The sequence below is a fragment of the Coenobita brevimanus genome, chromosome 13 (assembly GCF_032717465.1).
Source record: "Coenobita brevimanus isolate Jiangsu-jjx chromosome 13, ASM3271746v2, whole genome shotgun sequence".
Classification (NCBI taxonomy): domain Eukaryota; kingdom Metazoa; phylum Arthropoda; class Malacostraca; order Decapoda; family Coenobitidae; genus Coenobita; species Coenobita brevimanus.
The window spans coordinates 40,667,916-40,689,765 of record NC_136966.1 but is presented as its reverse complement, the minus strand read 5'-3'; the positions used below and the strand labels follow the sequence as shown (position 1 = coordinate 40,689,765).

At 41.7% G+C, this 21,850-nt stretch overlaps 1 protein-coding gene across 5 annotated transcripts in view; it reads right to left on the bottom strand.

Annotated features, from left to right (window-relative positions):
• Positions 1–21,850, bottom strand: part of LOC145416121 (peptidyl-tRNA hydrolase 2, mitochondrial-like) — a 76,180-nt gene that overhangs the window by 28,209 nt on the left and 26,121 nt on the right. For 2 of the 5 annotated variants that reach the window (XM_080285214.1, XM_080285219.1), the window contains exons 2-4: positions 17,371–17,462; positions 8,856–8,948; positions 3,587–3,682 (exon numbers count right to left, since the gene is read on the bottom strand). In XM_080285214.1, coding sequence (XP_080141340.1) covers positions 3,587–3,682; positions 8,856–8,948; positions 17,371–17,462 — 281 coding nt within the window. The remainder of the gene's footprint in view (positions 1–3,586; positions 3,683–8,855; positions 8,949–17,370; positions 17,463–21,850) is intronic. The other 3 variants (XM_080285220.1, XM_080285221.1, XM_080285222.1) reach the window with 2 other exon arrangements.

Below are 21,850 nucleotides of genomic sequence, written 5' to 3'. Positions count from 1 at the left end.
TCCCTTATCCCTTAGGTCCCACTCTATGACCTCGTCCCTGGTCTTTTTTGGTCAGCCTCTTGCAACCCTACCACCAACATTCACACTTCTCACTTTTTGCACCCAACTGTCTTCCCCCTTCTCTATATGCCCAGACCATCTTAATCTAAAATCTCCTTATTACAACACCAATACACTCCAGTCCCATTCTTCCTCTCAACTTTTCCATTGTAAACCTAGCCCACTCAGGCCTCACATTTGATGATGCACTACACATCTGCCTAATCATTGTCATTTCTGTACATCTGAGCCAATGAATATCCTCTTCCTAAACTGCCCAAGTCTTACTACCATACAGCATTATACCCTTAACACATGCCACATACAAAGATCCCTTAGCACAAAGGGAGAGCCCTCTCAATGTCAGAAGCGGCAACAGCTCCCTGAATTTCCTCCAACCACTCCTCACTCCAGTTCCACCTCCAGCACATAACATGTCTCCCAAGTAACAAAACTCTCCCACACACTCAAGAGATCCACCAGCAAGATCAATCCTTTCATGCCTGACAATCTCCACACACTCTCCCCAGCACATCACACACACAAAATCAGCATTACCTTGCAATCAATCTCTAATACCAATACATCTCTTATGTACCTACTTATCAAAAATACTGCACAAGATGGAATTACTTCCCACACCCTTGTGGTCAACTGCACATGGATACTCTCCCTCTTCTCTGAGAGTACTGCCACCATCCTTGGATACCATCACTTTTGTTTTATCTGCTTTTACTCTCAAGCCCTTGTGCCCCATGTCATCTCTCCACTTCGTAAATCTTTCCGCCACCTCCTTTTCATTCTCCACAATCAACACCAAATCATCAGCATACATCTCCCATGGGAGTCCATTTCTGAAGTCAGGAGAGAAGGCTACAAGCACCATGACAAACATTAACACTCTACCGGGCCAGCCTTGCATAACTTTTCTACCCTGTTCCCAGGCCGTGGGTGAGTTTCCAATAAAATACTTATGCATGTCTGGCGTGTTCATCAAATTGTTGTGCCACGTATCTGAGTCATGAAATAATTTTTTAAAAATGACACACCGCCGTACCATTGGCCCAGAATCAGTTGGCAACAAATGATGCGTCAGCATGTCATCAGCCCAGAATAGTGTTAATGGGCTCAAGACTGACCCCTGATCCATGCCAATATTCACAGGAAACTCATCACTCAAATCTCCGTTCACTCTCACCAGGGTGTGAGCACCAACATACATAGCCATAACCACTCTAACCAGCCACTTCTTGATCCCAAGTTTTCTCATTGCCCATTCCATCACAACCCTAGGACTCTGTCCAAGATATTCTCCAAATTGACAAAAACAAAGTACAGAGCGCTTTTCTTTTCTATATATTACTCCTGACGCTGTCGAACAATGAATATGACATCAGTGGTCCCTTTGCCTGGCATAAACACAAACTGCATCTCATCAATATTCACTCTTTTTCTAATCATACCCTCTAGAAGTCTCCATTACCTTCACTATCTGGTCCAAAAGTTTTAAGCATCTATAATTTCCTCTTTACAGGGCATCACCCTTCCCCTTGAACACATATACAATCACACTCTTCAGCCAGTCATCTGGGACAACACACTCATATAAAATTGTATTTGTCAAATCAGTCACTAACTCCACTCCTATATCTCCTGAAGCTTTCAGCATTTCAGCAGTCATCCTGGACACACCTGCTGCCTTCCCCAACTGCATCCTGCCTATTACTCTGCCCATAGTAGTTGCATCAATCACAGGCAAACGGCAAAACACTGGATCCACTGACTCCAAACCTTCTCTGTTCCAGTCAAACTCCTCATTCAGTAACCAGTCATAATGCTCTCTCCAGGCATCTAAGATTAATATCCTCATTGTTCACCACTACCTTTCCTGCACACACTGCTCACATTTGATATCTGTTTTACCTTTTCATCTGATTTGCGACCATAAATATAATATTCTTCCTTTTAGGCTATCAAGTAAAAATCTTGGAGGCTCAATAAATGAACAGTAAGGATGGATGGGGAGGAAATGGAAGATGTGAGTGCATGTACACCCACTGCAAAATGACTTGGGACCTACACAAACAGAATTGCTATGGGAGAGTTGTCTGTCTTTGCTTTGTGTTTCCACCTCTACTAAGTGAATTTAGGGGGCAAAAAGTAACCGGCAAATCCTCTGGTGTTGGCAGGAGGTGGTGAAACACTCAGCATGTCAGTGCTTGCCCACAAGCAAGAGTGGGAGTATATGTTCCCGTCGTTCCGAGCTTGCACCTCCCTCTTTTTTTCGTTTGCATTACTGTTTGCCCTGTTATTTTCCAAGAGTCGAGTTGTCATGCCTGGAAAATACTGCTCAAGGGATGAGAGGGTCTGTATCATTGCAAGGAGGCAGGATAATGTCCCTATCAACACGAACTGTGAACATACTGGACATGCGAAGTCGACCGTCATGAAGATTCTTGCTGCAGTGTGTGGCCTGCCACCTGATGTTGTACCAGAGCACAAGCATTGCAGTGGAAAGAAGAGGATGACTTCCAGAGGTAGAGATACGCTTCTGAAGAGGGAAGAAATCAAGAATCCTCGACTGACAGCAGCAGACCTGAAGAGAATGCATCCCCAGCTGTTACAAGACATCTCCATTCGAACTATCCAACACCGCTTGCAGAAAGAGCTGGGTTTGCTAAGCTGCACCGCAGCCAAGAAACCGCTTCTCACTGACCGCAGGAAGAAGCAGCACATTCAGTTTGCCAAGAAGTATGCACACTAGACATCGGATGAGTGGAGAAAAGTTATGTTTTCCAATGAAAGCATTTCAAGTGTTCCAGGTGCATTCTGCCATGGTTCGTTGCCTTGCCTCCCATAGTTGATATGACCCTGCCTACACAGTGTCAACTGTTAAGCACCCACAATCAGTAATGGTATGGGGGTGTTCCTCAGGTGAAATGGGAAGGGGTGGCCTCTACTTTCTTCCTAAGAACTTGATGAAAGTGGCCAGTACATTCAAGTTCGGAATGATCATTTGTAAAACTTTTTTGCTACTCATGGGTGCGACTTTTTCATGCACGATTCAGTGTAGTGCCCGGAAGTGATAATGAGTTGTATCTAGTTTATTTTATATGACCAAAAGTTCGGTTAAGTGAGAGAGAGTGGCCGAGGCATGGCTGTTACCAAGCAGGCGTGTCCAGAACATAGATTAATTACCTAGTTGCTAAGTCACTTTTTTTTTCCTACTGTAATTCACTAGTATTAAGTCTTTTTATAATATAATATCTCGAGTCGATGGGAACATGTGCCTTTGTTCGCAATAATCCAGCATAATGTACGCGTGCGCAAAGTGATGTAAAGCACAATAATTTTCATTATTTTTCGATGTAAGGGTATAAAGAGAGAGAGGTTGCTGAGTAATTGTTGTAACTAGAGAATGTTATTTTTTTTTGAGTAATCGATTGTAAGGGGAAAGACATCACACTGAGTCTATCTCGAGTCTGTAATGATTAAAATCTTAAATTATGTACGCCATCATCCCCTCCCTCCCCTTTGCATCACTCACGCAGTTTTGGCGTCTCACTCGCTCACCGGCCGTGATAGATGGCAGTTGGTCGGTACGGTCGTCATCCTCACTTCCCCCCCCCTCCTCCAAGGAATTCTGTAAGTAATTTGATATTAATGATGTCTGATATGTTGAAGCGCGAATAGTGATATCTCACGAGTGATAATAATGACAAAATAGAGAAACAGACTCGGGTAGAATCGTGTCGTCCTTCCTCAGGAAGTGTGTAGCGGTGATGCCATTAGCCTTTGGACAAGCGAGTCCTGTGTTCCCGCTCACCTCCCCTACATTTTTGAGCTGGATAGTGAGGTATTTCCCATATATTTGTGTACTGTACTTTATATTATTATTTAGTGAGTACCTAGAATACGAAATGCTAGCTACTGAGCCTCAGATAAATGTGTGATTTGTTTTGTAGGCCAAGTATCAGGTGCCCAGGGACTGTGAATTATTTATTATTGTGTTGAAATGACTTGGTAATTCAGTACTTATTAGGGCTATGTTGTGAGTAAATGTTCACATAGTTACTTTGTGAGGCACAATGATATTGATACAGTGATGATTTTCATGGTTAGAGTTACAGTTATTCATGCTTACTGTATTTGTTTTAGTACTTTTTCTTTTATATTATCCCTACAATAAGTATTATTTGGAGCAGACCTATGTGTCTGTAGTGCCATGTGTTATTCTGTTATTACTTGAGATGCCGAGTGTTGTAACTCATGTTTCTTTATTATGAGACTTTCCTGATCATGTGACGGGATTACTTGCATTGGGAAGAATAATTATTCATTATTCATATTAACTTCTAGCGGGTCCGAGTGTGGAGGTCGAAGTACCTGAGTGAGTCCAAGTCCAAGTGTGGAGGTCTAAGCACCAGTGGGTGAGTCAAGGTCCCAAGTGTGGAGGTCAAGGTCGGCAGTGGCAGAGGACTGGACCAGTGAAATTTGTGCTCAGAGGGACGATTATAAAGAAACACATTGGACTGGGACAGAGGAGCTAAGTTGTTTGCATTTGATATTAGGACCACATAGAGACATATTTTTTCGAACAATGTGCCAATGATTCATGTTTAAACTGTAAAGCAAGTAGCTGGGGAAGATTTCTACTTTTTGGTCTTGTTATAATACACATTCCCTCCCACTCTAACTTTATTGTTTGTATAACCCTTGAGAAATGGTGGTATAGAGCTTACTTAGTAGTTTATTAATGTGCAATTTAGAAGCATTCTGGGGGAACTGCGAAGGTTGGGCTTGGGTTGGCCTAGTTGGAGACTGGCCTCGTCATTTTGGCATGCTACCACTCTTAACTTGACCACTTGAAATATAATAAACGCAACCGAAGAGGCCGCTAATGGGAGAGAGTCTCCATCAATCTGAGTTCCCGACCGTTCCAGCACACATTGGTCATCAATAGTGACTTGTTTTCTACCCCTTTTGACCATGTAAAAGTCTGGATCGCAGAGGTGACAGTACGTCAGCTCCATGTCACAAGTCAAGAAAGGTGACAAAATGGCTTTAGGATAATCGGATTGAGGTCCTCGACAGGCCTGGCAACAGTCCGGACCTAAATCCAAGAGAAAACTGCTGGGCAAAGATGAAGAAAATCATGGAAGAGAAGAAGACACCCAATCTGGACAAGCTCAAGACTGAACTGACAGATGTTTGGTGTAAAGAAATGTCCTTAGATTACCTTAGAGATCTAAGTGATTCCATGCCAAAACATATCCAACTGGTCCTGAAAAACAAGGGGAACATGATTTAATATTAATGAAAGGCATTTCATGAACACACATTGTGATATACTATGATTTCTGTGATTTTTAATACCTTGTGGGGGGAGGTCCTAAGTCAATTTGCAGCAGCTGTAAGTACTTGGGTAGTGTAATGAGTAAGGATGGAAGTTATGAGGATGAAGTGCTAGAAAGGGTATAGCAGGGAAGAAAGGTTGCTGGTTCTATGAAATCAGTGATAAGAAATAGGGAAGTGGGCATGGATGTAAAAAAGTCGCTTCATGACAGTATTGTGATACCAACTCTAATGAATCAATTCCTGGGGCTTCCCCCATTTTGACTTTCTTTATTGCTTCCACTACCTCCATCTTACTGATCTCTTCCTCCATTCTCATCTCCCTCCTTCTCTGAGCCATTCCCCTGCCACCTACACTCACGTTACTTTCATCCCCAATGTTTAACATTTTCGTTAAGTGTTCTCTCCATCTATTCGCTTTTTTTCCTTTCTCCACCAGCAGTCTGCCACTGTTATCTTTCATTTCCTTACTACCCTCTTTATCATCATGTCTTACTCTCTTACCCTCCTTCCTTAACATTTTCTTAATTCCTTCCACTTTACACTCAAATTCCTTGCAAACTCCTCATCCACTCTCTTCTTACTCTCTCTCAATAATCTATTCACCTCTCTCCTTTTTTCTACATTTAACTCTCTATTCCATCTCTCTCCATGCCTGCTTCCTATCCACTCACTATATGGGATATAATATACAGTATGTAATATACTCAGTTAAGAAGGTAGTAAAAAGCAGAATCAGAAATGAGGGGTTATTAATTAAGGTTTTTGTAAAGAGAAACAGGGATGTGTCATGTCTCCATGGTTGTTCAATCTGTACATGGATGGGGTAATAAAGGAGGTACAAGGTAGGGTGGTGGATGTTGGAGTGGCCCTGGTGAGAGAGGATAGTGTTTGGAAACTCCCTGTACTGTTGTTTGCAGATGATACCGAGTTGTTGAGTGAAGACGAAGGGGAGCTGCAAGGCTTGGTGGATGAGTTTGAGAGAGTGTGTAAGAAACGGAATCTAAAGGTGAATGTAGGGAAGAGTAAAGTGATGGTCTTTGAGAGAGGTGAAGTCAGTGAATGTACAGCGAGGTTAGATGGTGAGGAATTGGAAAATGTGAGTACGTTTAAGTACTTGGGTAGTGTGATGAGTAACGATGGAGGTTTGGAGGGTGAAGTGCTTGAAAGGGTACAGCAGGGAAGAAAGGTTGCTGGTTCTTTGAAAGCAGTGATAAGGAACAGGGAAGTGAGCATGGAAGTGAAAAAGTTACTACATGACAGTATTGTGATACCAACTCTAACGTACGGAAGTGAAGCTTGGACGTTGTTGGAAGGACACAAGTCAAGAGTGAGAGCCGTGGAAATGAGTTATTTAAGAGGAGCCTGTGGAGTCACATGGAGAGACAGGCTGACGAATGAGGATATAAAGGAGCGTTGTGGTGTTGATGTGGATGTGATAGGAAGCGTTATGAGGAACACACTGAGGTGGTTTGGCCATGTGGAGAGGATGGAGGGTGAAAGACTGACGAAGAGAGTGTATGTGAGTGAGGTGGAGGGGGAAAGAGGGAGGGGGAGGCCGAGGATGAGATGGAGAGATGGGGTGGAGAGGTATATGAGAGAGGGGGGTGTGAGTTGGGAGCAGGGGAGTGAAATGGCAGGGGACAGGGCGACTTGGAGGCGATTTGTTTGTGGCCACCCCAAACAGGATTGAGGCGTCTGGGAATAGATAGATAGATAGAGATAGTAAAGAGAAAATGCTCTTATCTAAGAAAATTATTTAGTTAATAAAATTTTTCAGATCTGCTTAGCCTAAAATGTAAGCTAATATAAAAAGCAAGCGCTTACAGATTTTGTAATGGTGGACTGAAGACTAAAGTGTGATTGATCCAAAGGCAGTAAGGGGTTTATTGTTTTATCTTAGTATCATACAAGTTGACAGCACTCGGAGAGCACATACCTCCTCCAAGACCTACACCTATACCAAATGATTCAAATCACCACCACAGTTTAATCAACTCTTTCTTGACTCTTGGTCCACATATCAACAAAATTTCATTGAAGTCCACTAATAACTTTTTGGGATATCTTGTGGAAAAACAAAGAGATACCAGTCCTGAACTAAGAATCAAACTCAGATCACCACCAATATCTAATCGACTTTTCCTTGCCCCCATGACCCATACATTCACACAATATCATTGAAATCCATCAAAAACTTTTTGAGATATCTTGTGGACAAACAAGGAAACAGACAAAAAACAAAAGTTCTGAACTGGGACTCAAATTCAGATCACCACCAATATTTAACCAAATCCTCCTTGGCCCATGATCCACATATCCACAAAATTTCATTAAATCCATCAATAACTTTTTGAGATATATTATGTACACACAAACAAACAAGCAGACACACAAATATGGGTGAAAACATAATCTCCCCCCAACTTAGATGGCAAAAGTAATATAGTAAGATTAGTAATACAAATACATGATGATGCAAATGCAAAGAGGATTCAGTAACGAATGAACGAGAACCCAAAGAGGAATGGAATTTGCTGAACATTACAGTTTACAGTGTATGTCAGTAGAAACGCCTACAGTCTAACTATGAATACAAATGAAGCGAGAGATGCAGATGTGACTGGAGGGGTATTCTGTAATATATTAAAATCTGCAGACTGCTCAGATCCTATGCGTTTCTATTTAAGATGGTTAATCCTATGCAAGGAGATGCACATGACATGGGTGGCATTCATTTTTTTCTTTACCAGTGTTAACAGACACCTGGTGATCTACTGGCAGAATACAGCTGTTTGAGTCATGGCCCTGCCTGGTGTGAATTGGCTAAAAAATCCAAGAAGTGACTGGAGGTTTTTGTGGTCTAAAGGATTAAAGCACTCCAGTTAGAAATGGTACATATGGGCTTACATCTGAAAGGTGGATGAGGTTTACTATTCACTTAATACCACTCAGGGAAGACCAACTGGTCTCTCTTGCCTTATATGTCAAGATTAAGTACCTAAACTCCAGAAATCTACATTCCTGATGAGGCAGAAGAGACTGGATGTTTGATACACAGACTACACACACACACACACACACACACACACACACACACACACACTCTCTCTCTCATTTTTAAGTAGTTACTAATACCAGGGGCAAATGGCAGCTTCCTACACTCAGATGTTTAGGACACTAACTATGTAGTGTGGAGCACTTTATCATCAAAGGGGCTAATAGGAGACAATAATAACCATTTCAATTTGACATACTGTGTTTTCTATACAATTTTTGCAACAAGATTCTTTTGTTCAGTTTGGGAGAGTGCCACAACAGTGACATATAATGGAGGCAACAACAACTTCCTTTAGTTCAAAATCTCTCCCATGATTGAGAAAAGTGTCTATGTGAAGCAAGAGTAAAGTGGAAAATTGTCAACAGCTTGAAGGGATTAACAGCTCAGAGCCATTACTTACCTGAGCAGCAGCTTTACCCTTCCCCATTTTCAGGTCACTGCGTACAATCAGTACCAGCTTCTGTTCACCTGATCCAGCAGCCAGAAACCCATCCTAAAAAAAATAAATAAATAAATAATCACCATCATCATCATCATCATGTAATCCTGTGTTGCCCCATGAGGAGTGTAGAAACAAGGGGCTATGCAAGTTGGTCCTGACATCTAAGATGAGAGTGACCAGCCTCACTCATCCCCAAGTGGCATTATGTGTGCAATAAACCCCAACCACCCCTTGGATATAAATCTGCACTGGCTCAATCCAATTGGAAAGTCTTAATTGCCCACTAAACCACCAGGCGTCATAGTTTGGTTATATGGTTACCACCCAGAATAATAAATGACTTCCTCGTGTACAGGAAATCATTTGGCTTGTCACTCAGTGTAGTCACCTGCAGGGGAAAAAAAAAAAAAAAAAAAAAAACAGAGGAGGAAAATATAAAGAAAAAAAACGTCCATCTGCTTTCACCTCACGGAACCAGGCCCCTCTCACAAAATGAATATGAGGTCATGGTTCCACGTAATTCAATTAACCTTTGTCATAATGTACGGATGTGTTTCCTTCATTATTAGTCAAATTAACACTCCAATTTAATACATCACTTTAGCTGAAAGGGATCAGAGACTTTGTTAGGTTAGAACAAACTTGATACATGTTACTAACTTATCCTCTCAAGGTTGGGGAAACTCTGCAGATGTATTCTATTCCAGCAGACTCCACATGATTATATTCTTCTGACAGTGAGTCACAGGCGCATGAGTGTTAAACTGATCCACTAACATATATACTGTACCTGAAGACCACATCATTACATCCCTAAATTCTATCTATTTATCTATTGCCAGACACCTTAATTCCGTAAGGGGTGGCCACAAACAAATCGCCTCCATGTCGCCGCCATTTCATTATCTTGCTCCCAGCTCACACCCCCTCTCTCATATTCCTCTCCACTCCATCCCTCCATCTCATCCTTGGCCTCCCCCTCCCTCTCCCCCCCTCCACCTCATTCACATAAACTCTCCTCGTCAGCCTCTCACACTCCATCCTCTCCACATGTCCAAACCACCTCAATGTATTTATCCTAACACTTCCTATCACATCCACATCCACACCACAACGCTCCTTCACTTCCTCATTTGTCAGTCTGTCTCTCCATGTGATTCCACAGGCTCCTCTCAAATAACTCATTTCCACTGCTCTCACTCTTGATTTCTGTCCCTCCAACAAGGTCCAAGCTTCACTTCCATACGTTAAAGTTGGTATCACAATACTGTCATGTAGTATCTTTTTCACTTCCATGCTCACTTCCCTGTTTCTTATCACTGCCTTCAAGGAACCAGCAACCTTTCTTCCCTGTTGCACCCTTTCAAGCACTTCACCCTCTAAACTTCCATCCTTACTCATCACACTACCCAAGTACTTACATGCACTCACATTTTCCATTTCCTCCTCATTCAGCCTCACTGCAAATTCACTGACTTCACTTCTCTCAAAGACCATAACTTTACTCTTCCCTACATTCACCTTTAGATTCCATTTCTTACACACTCTACCAAACTCATCCACCAAGCCTTGCAGCTCCCCTTCATCTTCACTTAATAACACAGTACCATCTGCAAACAACAGTACAAGGAGTTTCTAAACACTGCCCTCTCTCACTAGGGCTGCTCCATCATCCACTGCCCTACCTTCTACCTCTTTTATAACCCCATCCATATACAGACTGAACAACCATGGAGACATGACACATCCTCATTTCAATCCAATCTTCAAATAGAAAAACTCACTCAGTTCACTATCCACATGTACTGCAGCCTTAGCACCCTCATACATACTCTTTACAGCATTCAACAATATCCCATTTACTCCATATATTCTTAATACTTTATCCTTGTCTATCCACTCTGTCATATCTATCTATCTATTGCCAGACGCCTCAATCCCGTTTGGGGTGGCCACAAACAAATCGCCTCCAAGTTGCCCTGTCCCCCGCCATTTCACTGCCCTGCTCCCAACTCACACCCCACTCTCTCATATACCTCTCCACCCCATCCCTCCATCTCATCCTCGGCCTCCCCCTCCCTCTTCCCCCCTTCACCTCACTCACATACACTCTCTTCGTCAGTCTTTCACCCTCCATCCTCTCCACGTGGCCAAACCACCTCAGTGTGTTCCTCATAACGCTTCCTATCACATCCACATCCACACCACAACGCTCCTTTATATCCTCATTCGTCAGCCTGTCTCTCCATGTGACTCCACAGGCTCCTCTTAAATAACTCATTTCCACTGCTCTCACTCTTGACTTGTGTCCTTCCAACAACGTCCAAGCTTCTCTTCCATACGTTAGAGTTGGTATCACAATACTGTCATGTAGTAACTTTTTCACTTCCATGCTCACTTCCCTGTTTCTTATCACTGCTTTCAAAGAACCAGCAACCTTTCTTCCCTGCTGTACCCTTTCAAGCACTTCACCCTCCAAACCTCCATCCTTACTCATCACACTACCCAAGTACTTAAATGTACTCACATTTTCCAATTCCTCACCATCCAACCTCGCTGTACATTCACTGACTTCACCTCTCTCAAAGACCATCACTTTACTCTTCCCTACATTCATCTTTAGATTCCGTTTCTTACACACTCTCCCAAACTCATCCACCAAGCCTTGCAGCTCCCCTTTGTCTTCACTCAACAACACAGTATCATCTGCAAACAACAGTACAAGGAGTTTCCAAACACTATCCTCTCTCACCAGGGACACTCCAACATCCACTACCCTACCTTGTACCTCTTTTATTACCCCATCCATGTACAGATTGAACAACCATGGAGACATGACACATCCCTGTTTCAAACCAACTTTCAAAGAGAAAAATTCACTTAGTTCACCATCCATATGCACTGCAGCCTTCGCACCATCGTACATACTCTTCACAGCATTCAACAACTTCCCATCTTCTCCATATATTCGTAACACTTTCCACAATCCTTGTCTATCCACCCTGTCATGTACTTTCTCCAAATCCATGAAAGCCGCATACAACTTCTTTCCCTTCTCTAGAAACTTTTCCACTAAAGATCTAAGAATGAATATCTGATCTACACAACCTCTTCCCTTCCTAAAGCCTCCCTGTTCTTCTCCAACTAATTTCTCTGTTCTTTCTCTAACTCTGTCAATAAGTATCCTACCATACACTTTTCCTATTATACTAAGAAGACAAATGCCCCTATGATTACCACACACTTCTTTTTCCCCTTTTCCTTTGTACAAGGGAATAATTATACCTGACTTCCAATCCTCCGGGACTCTACCTTCCTCCCAGGCCAATCTGCACATCTTCCACATCCATTCTACTACTATCTCTCCCCCATGCATATGCTTTCTTCAAATCCATGAAGGCCACATACATCTTCTTTCCCTTCTCGAAACTTTTCCACTAAAGATCTAAGAATGAATATCTGATCTACACAACCTCTTCCCTTCCTAAAACCTCCCTGTTCTTCTCCAACTAATTCCTCTGTTATTTCCCTAACTCTGCCAATTAGTATCCTACCATATACTTTTCCTATTACACTAAGACAAATGCCCCTATAATTACAACACACTTCTTTTTCCCCCTTTTCCTTTGTACAGGGGAATAATTATACCTGATTTCCAATCCTCATGGACTCTACCTTTCTCCCATGCCAGTCTGCACATCTTCCACATCCATTCTACTACTGTCTCTCCCCCATGCTTCAGCATTTCACCACACACTCCATCAATTCCTGGGGCTTTCCCCATTTTAACTTTCTTCATTGTTTCCACAAATTCCATCCTACTGATTTTTTCCTTTCTTCTCAGATCCCTCCTTCTCCCAGCCTTTCCCCAGCCACTTATACTTGTATTACTTTCATTCTCTATGTTCAATAATTCCTTAAAGTGTTCTGTCCATCCGCTCACTTTTCTCCCTTCCCCACCAGTAATTTACCATTTTTATCTTTCACTCCCCAATTAACTTCTTTGACACCGCGTCAAACTCTCTTTACCTCTTTCCAAAACATTTTCTTGCATTCCTCCACTTTACACTCAAGTTCCTTCGAAATTCCCCATCCACACTCTTCTTACTTTCTCTTATTAATGTTTTCACCTCTCTCTTCCTCTCTACATAGAACTCTCTCTTCCACCTCTCACTTCCACACCCCTGTTTCTCATCCACTCACTATATGCTTTCTTCGTTTATGCCACAGCCTCTCTCAGCTCTTCCGTCCACCATGCTGTTTCCTGCACCCCCTTTCATCTTCTCTTCACCCCACATACCATCTCACATGCTGCACAGATTTCTTCTGTGAATATCTTGCACACACCCGCCATGTCCCCCCATCTGCTCCAATCTATATTTACCCAATCGCTCCTCCACTTCCCTCTTATATTCTGCCTTTTCTTCCATCCTCTTGTAACTTTTCCACCCTCCTTGTATGAACTACTTCCTCCTGTTCTTCCCTTCTTCTATTTCTCTATTTTATTAGGACTTTAATTCCGACCACTACCAAATGGTGGTCAGAAAGTCCACTCCCCCAGCCTCTATATACTCTTGCATCTGTTACACACCTTCTAATCCTTTCACCATTTCTTTAAGAACGGTACAAAGCTGAAATGTTCATCACTTGTTAATGATCGGCACTCAACATGGAGAGATGGCTGTCTTAGGGCAAGTTTAACCCCTTAACTGCGGGGCGTCACTTTCGTGACGCTTGGGAGCAAGGGATCATACCGCGGGGCGTCGCTTTTGTGATTCTGTGTTATTTTGAATTCACCCGGGCTTCCAAGTGGGGGCTTGTATCATCTATCAGTACTGCCAATGTCCAACACTAGTCAGCACTCCTAATCTCATCTGTACTCCCATCCATTGTTGACAATTTAGCCATTTCTCCCCGTTCTTGACTCCCCTCCCTACCCCCCCTCCATTACCCTATCCTCTCGCCTGCCCGGCCGTGCTACGCTAAGTAAATCTTCCCTGGAATTTTTCACTGATTTCATCCATTGAAATAAGCCCTATGTCCTATTCTTATACCAAATAATATATACAAGAAAGAAATAAGGTAAGTGAGAGTGCCATACACCTGGAATTGGCTAATTATCACCTGACAACACCTCACGTGCACTCGTTCGCTAATTTTCGCAGTTTTTTTCCCCTTGAAATATGCCGTATAATCTATTTTCGTAATAAATATACATGTAAGGAGGGAAGGGAGAAGCCTAAGTGATATTTACATTCACCTGGAACTACCTAATTTATAATGTATTGTCTAGATTTCCTGCCAATCATTTCAGTGCTAGACAAAGCTGTTTCAAGATCTAACATTGGTAGCTCTGAATATGTATCTCCTAAGTAGGCCTCTAATCTATTTTTGTAATAAATATACATGTAAGGAGGGAAGGGAGAAGCCTAAGTGATATTTACATTCACCTGGAACTACCTAATTTATAATGTATTGTCTAGATTTCCAGCCAATCATTTCAGTGCTAGACTTAGCTGTTTCAAGAGCTAATATTGGTAACTCTGAATAACCCCTAAGCAGGCCTCCACCCCGGCCCTCCGTTATCAGTTTACTCTCATCTTCCGAAGCGAGGGTACGTGTGTTTCTTCTTGCTGACTTCAAGGCCTTTTTTCACCCCCATGCAAAGGGCCCTGTGACCTTTACCCCCTACTAAAGCTCGTGTGGAAAGAGGTAAAGGGCTAACAATTGATAAAAGAGTGACTACGATCTTTCTATTGAGTAAAACAGTGCAAGTGGAATTGTAAATAATGTGTAAACAGCAAGTGAAAGTAATGAATGTAAATATACGTGTGTAAACAGCAAGTGAAAGTAATGAATGTAAATATACGTGAACAATGGAAAATAGTTTTATAAGTTATTTCAAGTGACAGTGCATAACACAGTGTAAATAAAATAGAAATGTAAATAACGTAAATAAAATAGAGAACGTAAATAGAAATGTAAATGAGTAGTATTATAAGAATACGAGTATATACCCTAGGAGTAATGAAAGTGAAAGTTTCACTCTAGCATGTCTGAATGCTATGAGTTATGAGAGTGAAGATGAAAGTGACATTCACTCTCAAAGCCAGTATACAGGACGAGAAAGCGAATGCTACGTATTTTACTGAAAGAAATTGAATCCCTACAGTGACAATAAACTAATACTACTGAAGGAAACTTATGGATAAAGACTGTAGATATATATAAGTGTTATATAGTAATAGAAATATAAAGTGTGAGGGGTTTTATGAATAATAAATGACAGAGTACCAAGAGCGAACTAGTGCCAGTGCGACGATCAGACGCGCTCGTAATTTCCATTGCTTTCACAGTGTTTTTTTTTTTGAGTATGGATCCCAAACTACTTGAAATTTGTAGAATAGTGTTTATAGTGTTTGTATCTGGCTGTGGTAATCATATTACGGGTTGTCGGGAAGTGTAAAGTGGAGACTTCGTTACCCTACTTCAGAGGTCTCCACAAGTCCTACGGTAACCGACGAAGGTTCAACAATCATTCCAGGAGAAAGCTGAAGGTATGTGCCATAAGCATATGTAATTTTATTATTCTAGGACTAATAACTGATTTTTGGCAAATATTTTTTGAGAGTCTGTCGGAGCCCGAATAACCCCGTGGGACACGCAAGTCATTGGTAAACAAGCCCACGGTGTAGGGGTTAAGTGCACAGAGTATAACTTACATCAACCCTGTGAGGTCATACAAATTTAGTTACAGTATTATTCACATAATTACCAGTTCTTCACAAGGGAACTCAGCAAGTACAGTGGAACCTCGGTCCTCGAACGTCTCACATGTCGAACAAATCGGACCTCGACCAAAAAATTCAAGAAATTTTTGCTCCAGAGGTCGACCAAAATATCGGACCTCGACCAACCTGAACGTAGCCAAACAAAGGGAAGCTGGCCAACCGACAGTCACATGTCCACCTTTGTTGTTCGTCAACGTGGTCGTCCTGCTGTGCTTCACATTTTTCTTGATTCAGTGCTGTATTAGCCCCTAATAATGGCTCCAAAGAAAGCAAGTTCATCCAGTACGGCTACTGGCAGTGCAAAGAGGAAAGTAGTGCGGAAAATAAGTGAAGAAGTGGAAAAATTATTGCTTATCTTCATCAATGAGAAACAGTTAGCAGGAGACAGTGTTAGTGAGTACAGTATAAAATTTGTGAAAAGGCAAGAGAAATATACAGTCACCTCGCAAAGGAAAGCACTGGTACCAGTGCTGAAACTTAAATAGGTAAGCATCTGGGGTCTTGGAACGGATTAAAATGATTTACATTATTTCTTATGGGGAAAATTAGTTCGGTCCTCGACCAATTCGGTCCTGGAACAGCCTTCCAGAACGGATTGTGTTCGAGGACCGAGGTTCTACTGTAATTCTAATCATAACACGATCATTCATACTATGTACAGTATTTAAAAAGTGGCAAACAGGACTGAGATGGTGGATGGACACCCTTTTAGTTGCATCAGTACAGTACTTTAAAGTACAAACCACATGGTTTATTAAGTTTGTGGACTGAATTATCTTATATTCATCTTGCACAATACTGTACAGTACTCCTCTTTTAATTTGCTGGGTGGTAACTGCATAACCAATCCATGCGTGTTCCCTAAGTGTCAACAAGTGGGTTGGTTGAGGGTTAGTGCCCCTCCCCACATAACAACTAAACTCAAAGACATCCCTTTTGGAATTATGCCATTTGGCTATAGACAGACAAATAGATTACTATCCCAGGAGGGTGCTGCTATGCACCACAAAACTGCTGATGGAATGCTGTACCTGTCTATCTAAATTACCAGATGTCTTGATTCCAAAAGGGGTGGCCACAAATAAACTGCCTCCATGTTACCCTGTTCTCTGCCATTTGCCTGCCCTCCCTCCAACTCCCCTCTACCAAATATTTCTGAATTCTATCTCCCCATCTCATCCTTGATTTCCTCCTCCCCTTCTCTCCCTCCACCTCACGCACATACACTTTCTTAGTCAGTCTCTCATTCTCCATCCTCTCCACCTGGTCAAACCATCTCAGAGCATTTCTCTTAACACTTTCAGTCACATCCACATCAATACCCCAACATTCCATTACTTCTTCATTTATCTGTTTGCATCTAAAGTAACTCTACATGCTCCCACTGCCATATAATTTTGTTCATGATTCATTTTACAGGTCTGAAAGCAATACTTTTTGCACATTTAACTCCTACACCAAAGCTGAAAGCAAGAACAAGAGCATGACTTAAAGTTGCTCTATATACTAACATACATCTGAACACATCATCAGTGTTATGTAATGATGCTGCTTCATTATCAGATTACTGGAACAATGTTATACAACAGGTCAATTAGTGAAAACAACAAAAACAAAGTAACCAGATTAATTACCTTTTTGGATAATTAATCAGGCTCACAGTTAAGAGATTTCTACTCTACCTCATCCCAGCCATCTTCCTCTGCATCATCCTCACTATTGCCAACATCCTCAGTTCCATTGTCCTGGGAGAGTGATCCACGGGCAAAGAAACCTGCAATTGTTCAGTACTGTACCATACATATACAATTTAAGTACAAAGTAAAGCTAAATTTTTGGAATTATATTCAACTAAGATAATGAATTAATCCAATATATTACCGCTATGCCGGGATCAAACCAGGGACTCTCAGGTGAAAGCCAGGCAGCAATCCATATAATAATATATAATAATAATATATTGGATTATATTTCCTGTGTAAAGGTCTCTCTCTTCTTTAATTAAGATAATGAAATTAATAGCCTTTGTTCACCACTTAGTTCATGCAGTCTAAAGCAATTTCTGTTTAAACATGTATTGCATTTTTTTTTTTTTTTTTTTTTTCATTCTGTACTCAGTAAATAAGGATGGGGGGTGGGGTGAAGTTCTTCAGCTTCTATATCTGTCTGTTACATCTATGTTAAAATGAGATAACTAAAAATAATCAAACCTAACTTAACCTAGCCAAACCTAAGCTTAACTTAGATGTGACTTGACAGAACTAGGTACTGTATAGTCTCCTCCCACTCCTTATTTACTAAGTTGTATAAGGGGCATTTACAACAAATGTTATAAGAAGAGATACTGCTCAGGATTATAGCTATACACCAGCTAAATGTACATTAATTTCAGTCTCAGTTGGTTGGGCATAATTCCAAAATAATACCGAAGGTAGTTAGCCTGATCAGAAAATGCCATTAAATGAACTAAATGCAAGGAAATGGGGTGGACTAAAAACAAATAAATAAATAAATAAATAAAACAGAGAAAAGGAACTATTTGGGGGGTTAAAAAAATAAAAATAAAGCTGAACAAGATAGATGATACTGAGACTGGCTACTGAATGGCAAAAATGTCTAAAAATCAACAGCTATTAATATTTTGCCACACAGTCACAACGAAAGGGGGTGCAAGGAACAGCATGGTGGAATGAAGAGGTGAGACAGGCTGTGGCACAAAAGAAAAAAGCATATAATGAATGAATGAGAAATAGGGGAGCAGAAGAAGTCGAGGGACAGAAGAAAGAGTTACATGTAGAAAGGAAAAGAGAGTTGAAAAGATTAGTAAGAGAGAGTAAGAAGAGAGTGGATGAGGAATTTGGAAGGAACTTGAGTGCCAAATGGAGGGAATGTAAGAAAATGTTTGGAAAGAAGTAAAGAGAGTCAGACAGGGTGGCAATGAAGTTAGCAGGGAAGTGAAAGATAAAAATTATTGATTACTAGTGGAGATGGAAGAAAAAGTGAGCAGATGGAGAGAACACTTTAATGAATTGTTGAACACAGAGAATGAAAGTAATGCGAGTATAAGTGGCTGGGGAATGGCTGGGAGACAGAAGGATGTAAGAAGACAGAAAGAAATCAGTAGGACAGAAGTTATGGAAACAATGAAGAAAGTCAAAATGGGGAAAGCCCCAGGAATTGATGGAGTGTGTGGTGAAATGCTGAAGCATGGGGGAAAGATAGTAGCAGAATGGATGTCTTCTAGTGTAATCGGAAAAGTATATGGTAGGATACTTATTAACAGAGTTAGGGAAATAACAGAAGAATTAGTTGGAGAAGAACAGGGAGGCTTTAGGAAGGAAAGAGGTTGTGTATATCAAATAGTCATTCTTAGATTTTTAGTGGAAAAGCTTCTAGAGAAGAGAAACAAGTTGTATGCAAGCGTCATGGATCTGGAGAAAGCATATGACAGGGTGGATAGACAAGGACTGTGGAAAGTATTAAGAATATATAGAGTAGATGGGAAGATGTTCAATGCTGTGAAGAGTATGTATGAGGGTGCTAAGGCTGCTGTGCATGTGGAGAGTGAACTGAGTGAGTTTTTCTATTTGAAGTTTGGGTTGAAACAGGGATGTGTCATGTCTCCATGGATGTTCAGTCTGTATATGGATGGGGTTATAAAAGAGATACAGGGTAGGGCAGTGGATGTTGGAGCAGCCCTAGTGAGAGATGGCAGTGTTTGAAAACTCCCTGTATTGGTGTTTAGAGATGATACTGTGTTGTTAAATGAAGACAAAGGGGAGCTGCAAGGCTTGGTGGATGAGTTTGGGAGTGTGTGTAAGAAACAGAATCTAAAGGTGAATGTAGGGAAGAGTAAAGTTATGGTCTTCCAGAGAGGTGAAGTCGGTGAAATGTAGAGTGAGGCTGGATGAGGAGGAAATGGAAAATGTGAGTACGTTTAAGTATTTGGGTAGTGTCATGAGCAGGGATGGAAGTTTGGAAGGTGAAGTGCTTGAAAGGGTACAACAGGGAAGAAAGGTTGCTGGTTCCTTGAAGGCAGTGATAAGAAACAGGGAAGTGAGCATGGAAGTGAAAAAGTTGTTACATGACACTACTGTGATACCAACTTTAATGTATGGATCTGTCTGAAGAGAAGAGAGAAACCTGTATTTTACACAGGAAAAATCATCTGATAAATTACCAATATGCTGGGAATCGAACCCGGGACTCTCAGGTGAAGCTTGGACGTTGTTGGAGGGAAACAAGTCAAGAGTGAAAGCAGTGGAAATGAGTCATTTTTGAGAGGAGCCTGTGGAGTCATATGGAGAGACAGGCTGACAAATGAGGATGTGAAGGGGCATTGTGGTGTGGATGTGGATGTGATAGGAAGCATAAGAAGAAATACACTGAGGTGGTTTGGCCATGTGGAGAGGATGGAGATTGAGAAACTGATGAGGAGAGTGTATGTGAGTAAGGTAGAGAGGGAGGGGAAGGCCAAGGATGAGGTGGAGGGATGGAGTGGAGAGGTATATGAAAATGGTTAGGGACAGGGTGACGTGGAGGTGATTTGTTTGTGGCCATCCCGTATGGGATTAAGGCGTCTTTTTTTGTTTTTTATGCAAGAAAGAAGGAACCAAAGGCTGCGAGCCCGCAATTATTGTTCCTTCCAAAAGAAAAAAAAAATACAAGAGAGAGCCAAATTCAAGATCCAATCATTTCGAGATGCCTGGACACACTGCATTTGAAAGACTGGAGATCATAGGAAGCAGGAAATACAGACAGAGGGAGACAGTTCCAGAGTTCACCTGTTGCATAAATGAAGGACTGGGAGTAACAGTTAAATCTTGCATTAGACAGTTGGACAGGAAAGGGATGAGAGTTTGCTGCTAGACAGGTGCTACACGCCCGTCGTAGAGGTGGAGGAATGCATGCAGACAGCTCAGAGGAGCAGTGACCATTGAAGTAACGACAGAAAAGAGATAAAGATGCAACAGTGCGATGAAGAGACAGAGGTTGCAGGGAGTCAGTAAGAGGAGGAGAGTTAATGAGATGAAAAACCTTTGACTCCACCCTATTGAGAAGAGCTGTATGTGGGGAGCCTCCCCACACATGAGAGTTGTACTCCACACAGGGGCGGATAAAACCCCTATATAGAGTCAACAATTGTGCAGGGGTAAAGAAGGAATGGAGTTGGCTTAGCACACCTAATCTCTTAGAAGCAGATTTTACAAGAGATGTATTATGATCTTTCCAAGATAGGTCCCGAGTAAATGAAACCCCAAGCATGTTCAAGGATGATGCAGGATTAAGCTGAATATTATTAAACATTAGTGGGTATACCTGTGGAAGATTTTGTCGGATTCATAGGTGTAAAAACTGAGTCTTTGATGCATTAAAAACAACCAGATTATTTTTACTCCCGTCAGAAATATGAGCCAAGTCAGACATTAGGTGTGCCATAGCCTCATCCCTTGTTTGTTGAAGTAACTGCTGAGATGGACTTTGCGGGAATCGAATGGAAAGGTGAAGGGTGGAGTCATCAGCGTAAGAGTGGATAGGGTTAGATGTACAGCTTAGAAGGTCATTGATGAATAGTTGGTGATAGGACAGAGCCCTGAGGAACACCACTGTTGATAGATCTAGAAGAATGATGGCCGTCGACAACAGCAGCTATAGAACGGCCAGAAAGGAAGCTAGAGATGAAGGCACGGATAGAAGGATGGAAACCGTAAGAGGGCAGTTTGGAAATTAAAGATTTATACCAGACTCGATCGAAAGCCTTTGAAATGTCAAGTGCAATAGCAAAGCTTTCGCCAAAGTCCCGAAAGAAGGATGACCAGGAGTCTGAAAGGTAGGTGAGAAGATCGCCAGTGGAGCGTCCCTGACGGAACCCACACTGATGATCAGAAAGAAGGTTGTGATAGGAAAGATGCTTTAAAATCTTTCTATTACGAACTGACTCGAAAACTTTTGAGATACTGGATGTTAAAGCAATTGGACGATAGTTAGAGGGTTGGGAATGGTCACCCTTCTTTGGGACTGGCTGAATGAGAGCAAACTTTCAGCAAGAAGGAAAGGTACAAGTTGATAGACAATGGCGAAAGAGTTTGCCTAGGCAGGGTGTAAGCACAGAAGCACAGTTCTTGAGAACAACAGAAGGGACTCCATCAGGCCCATATGCCT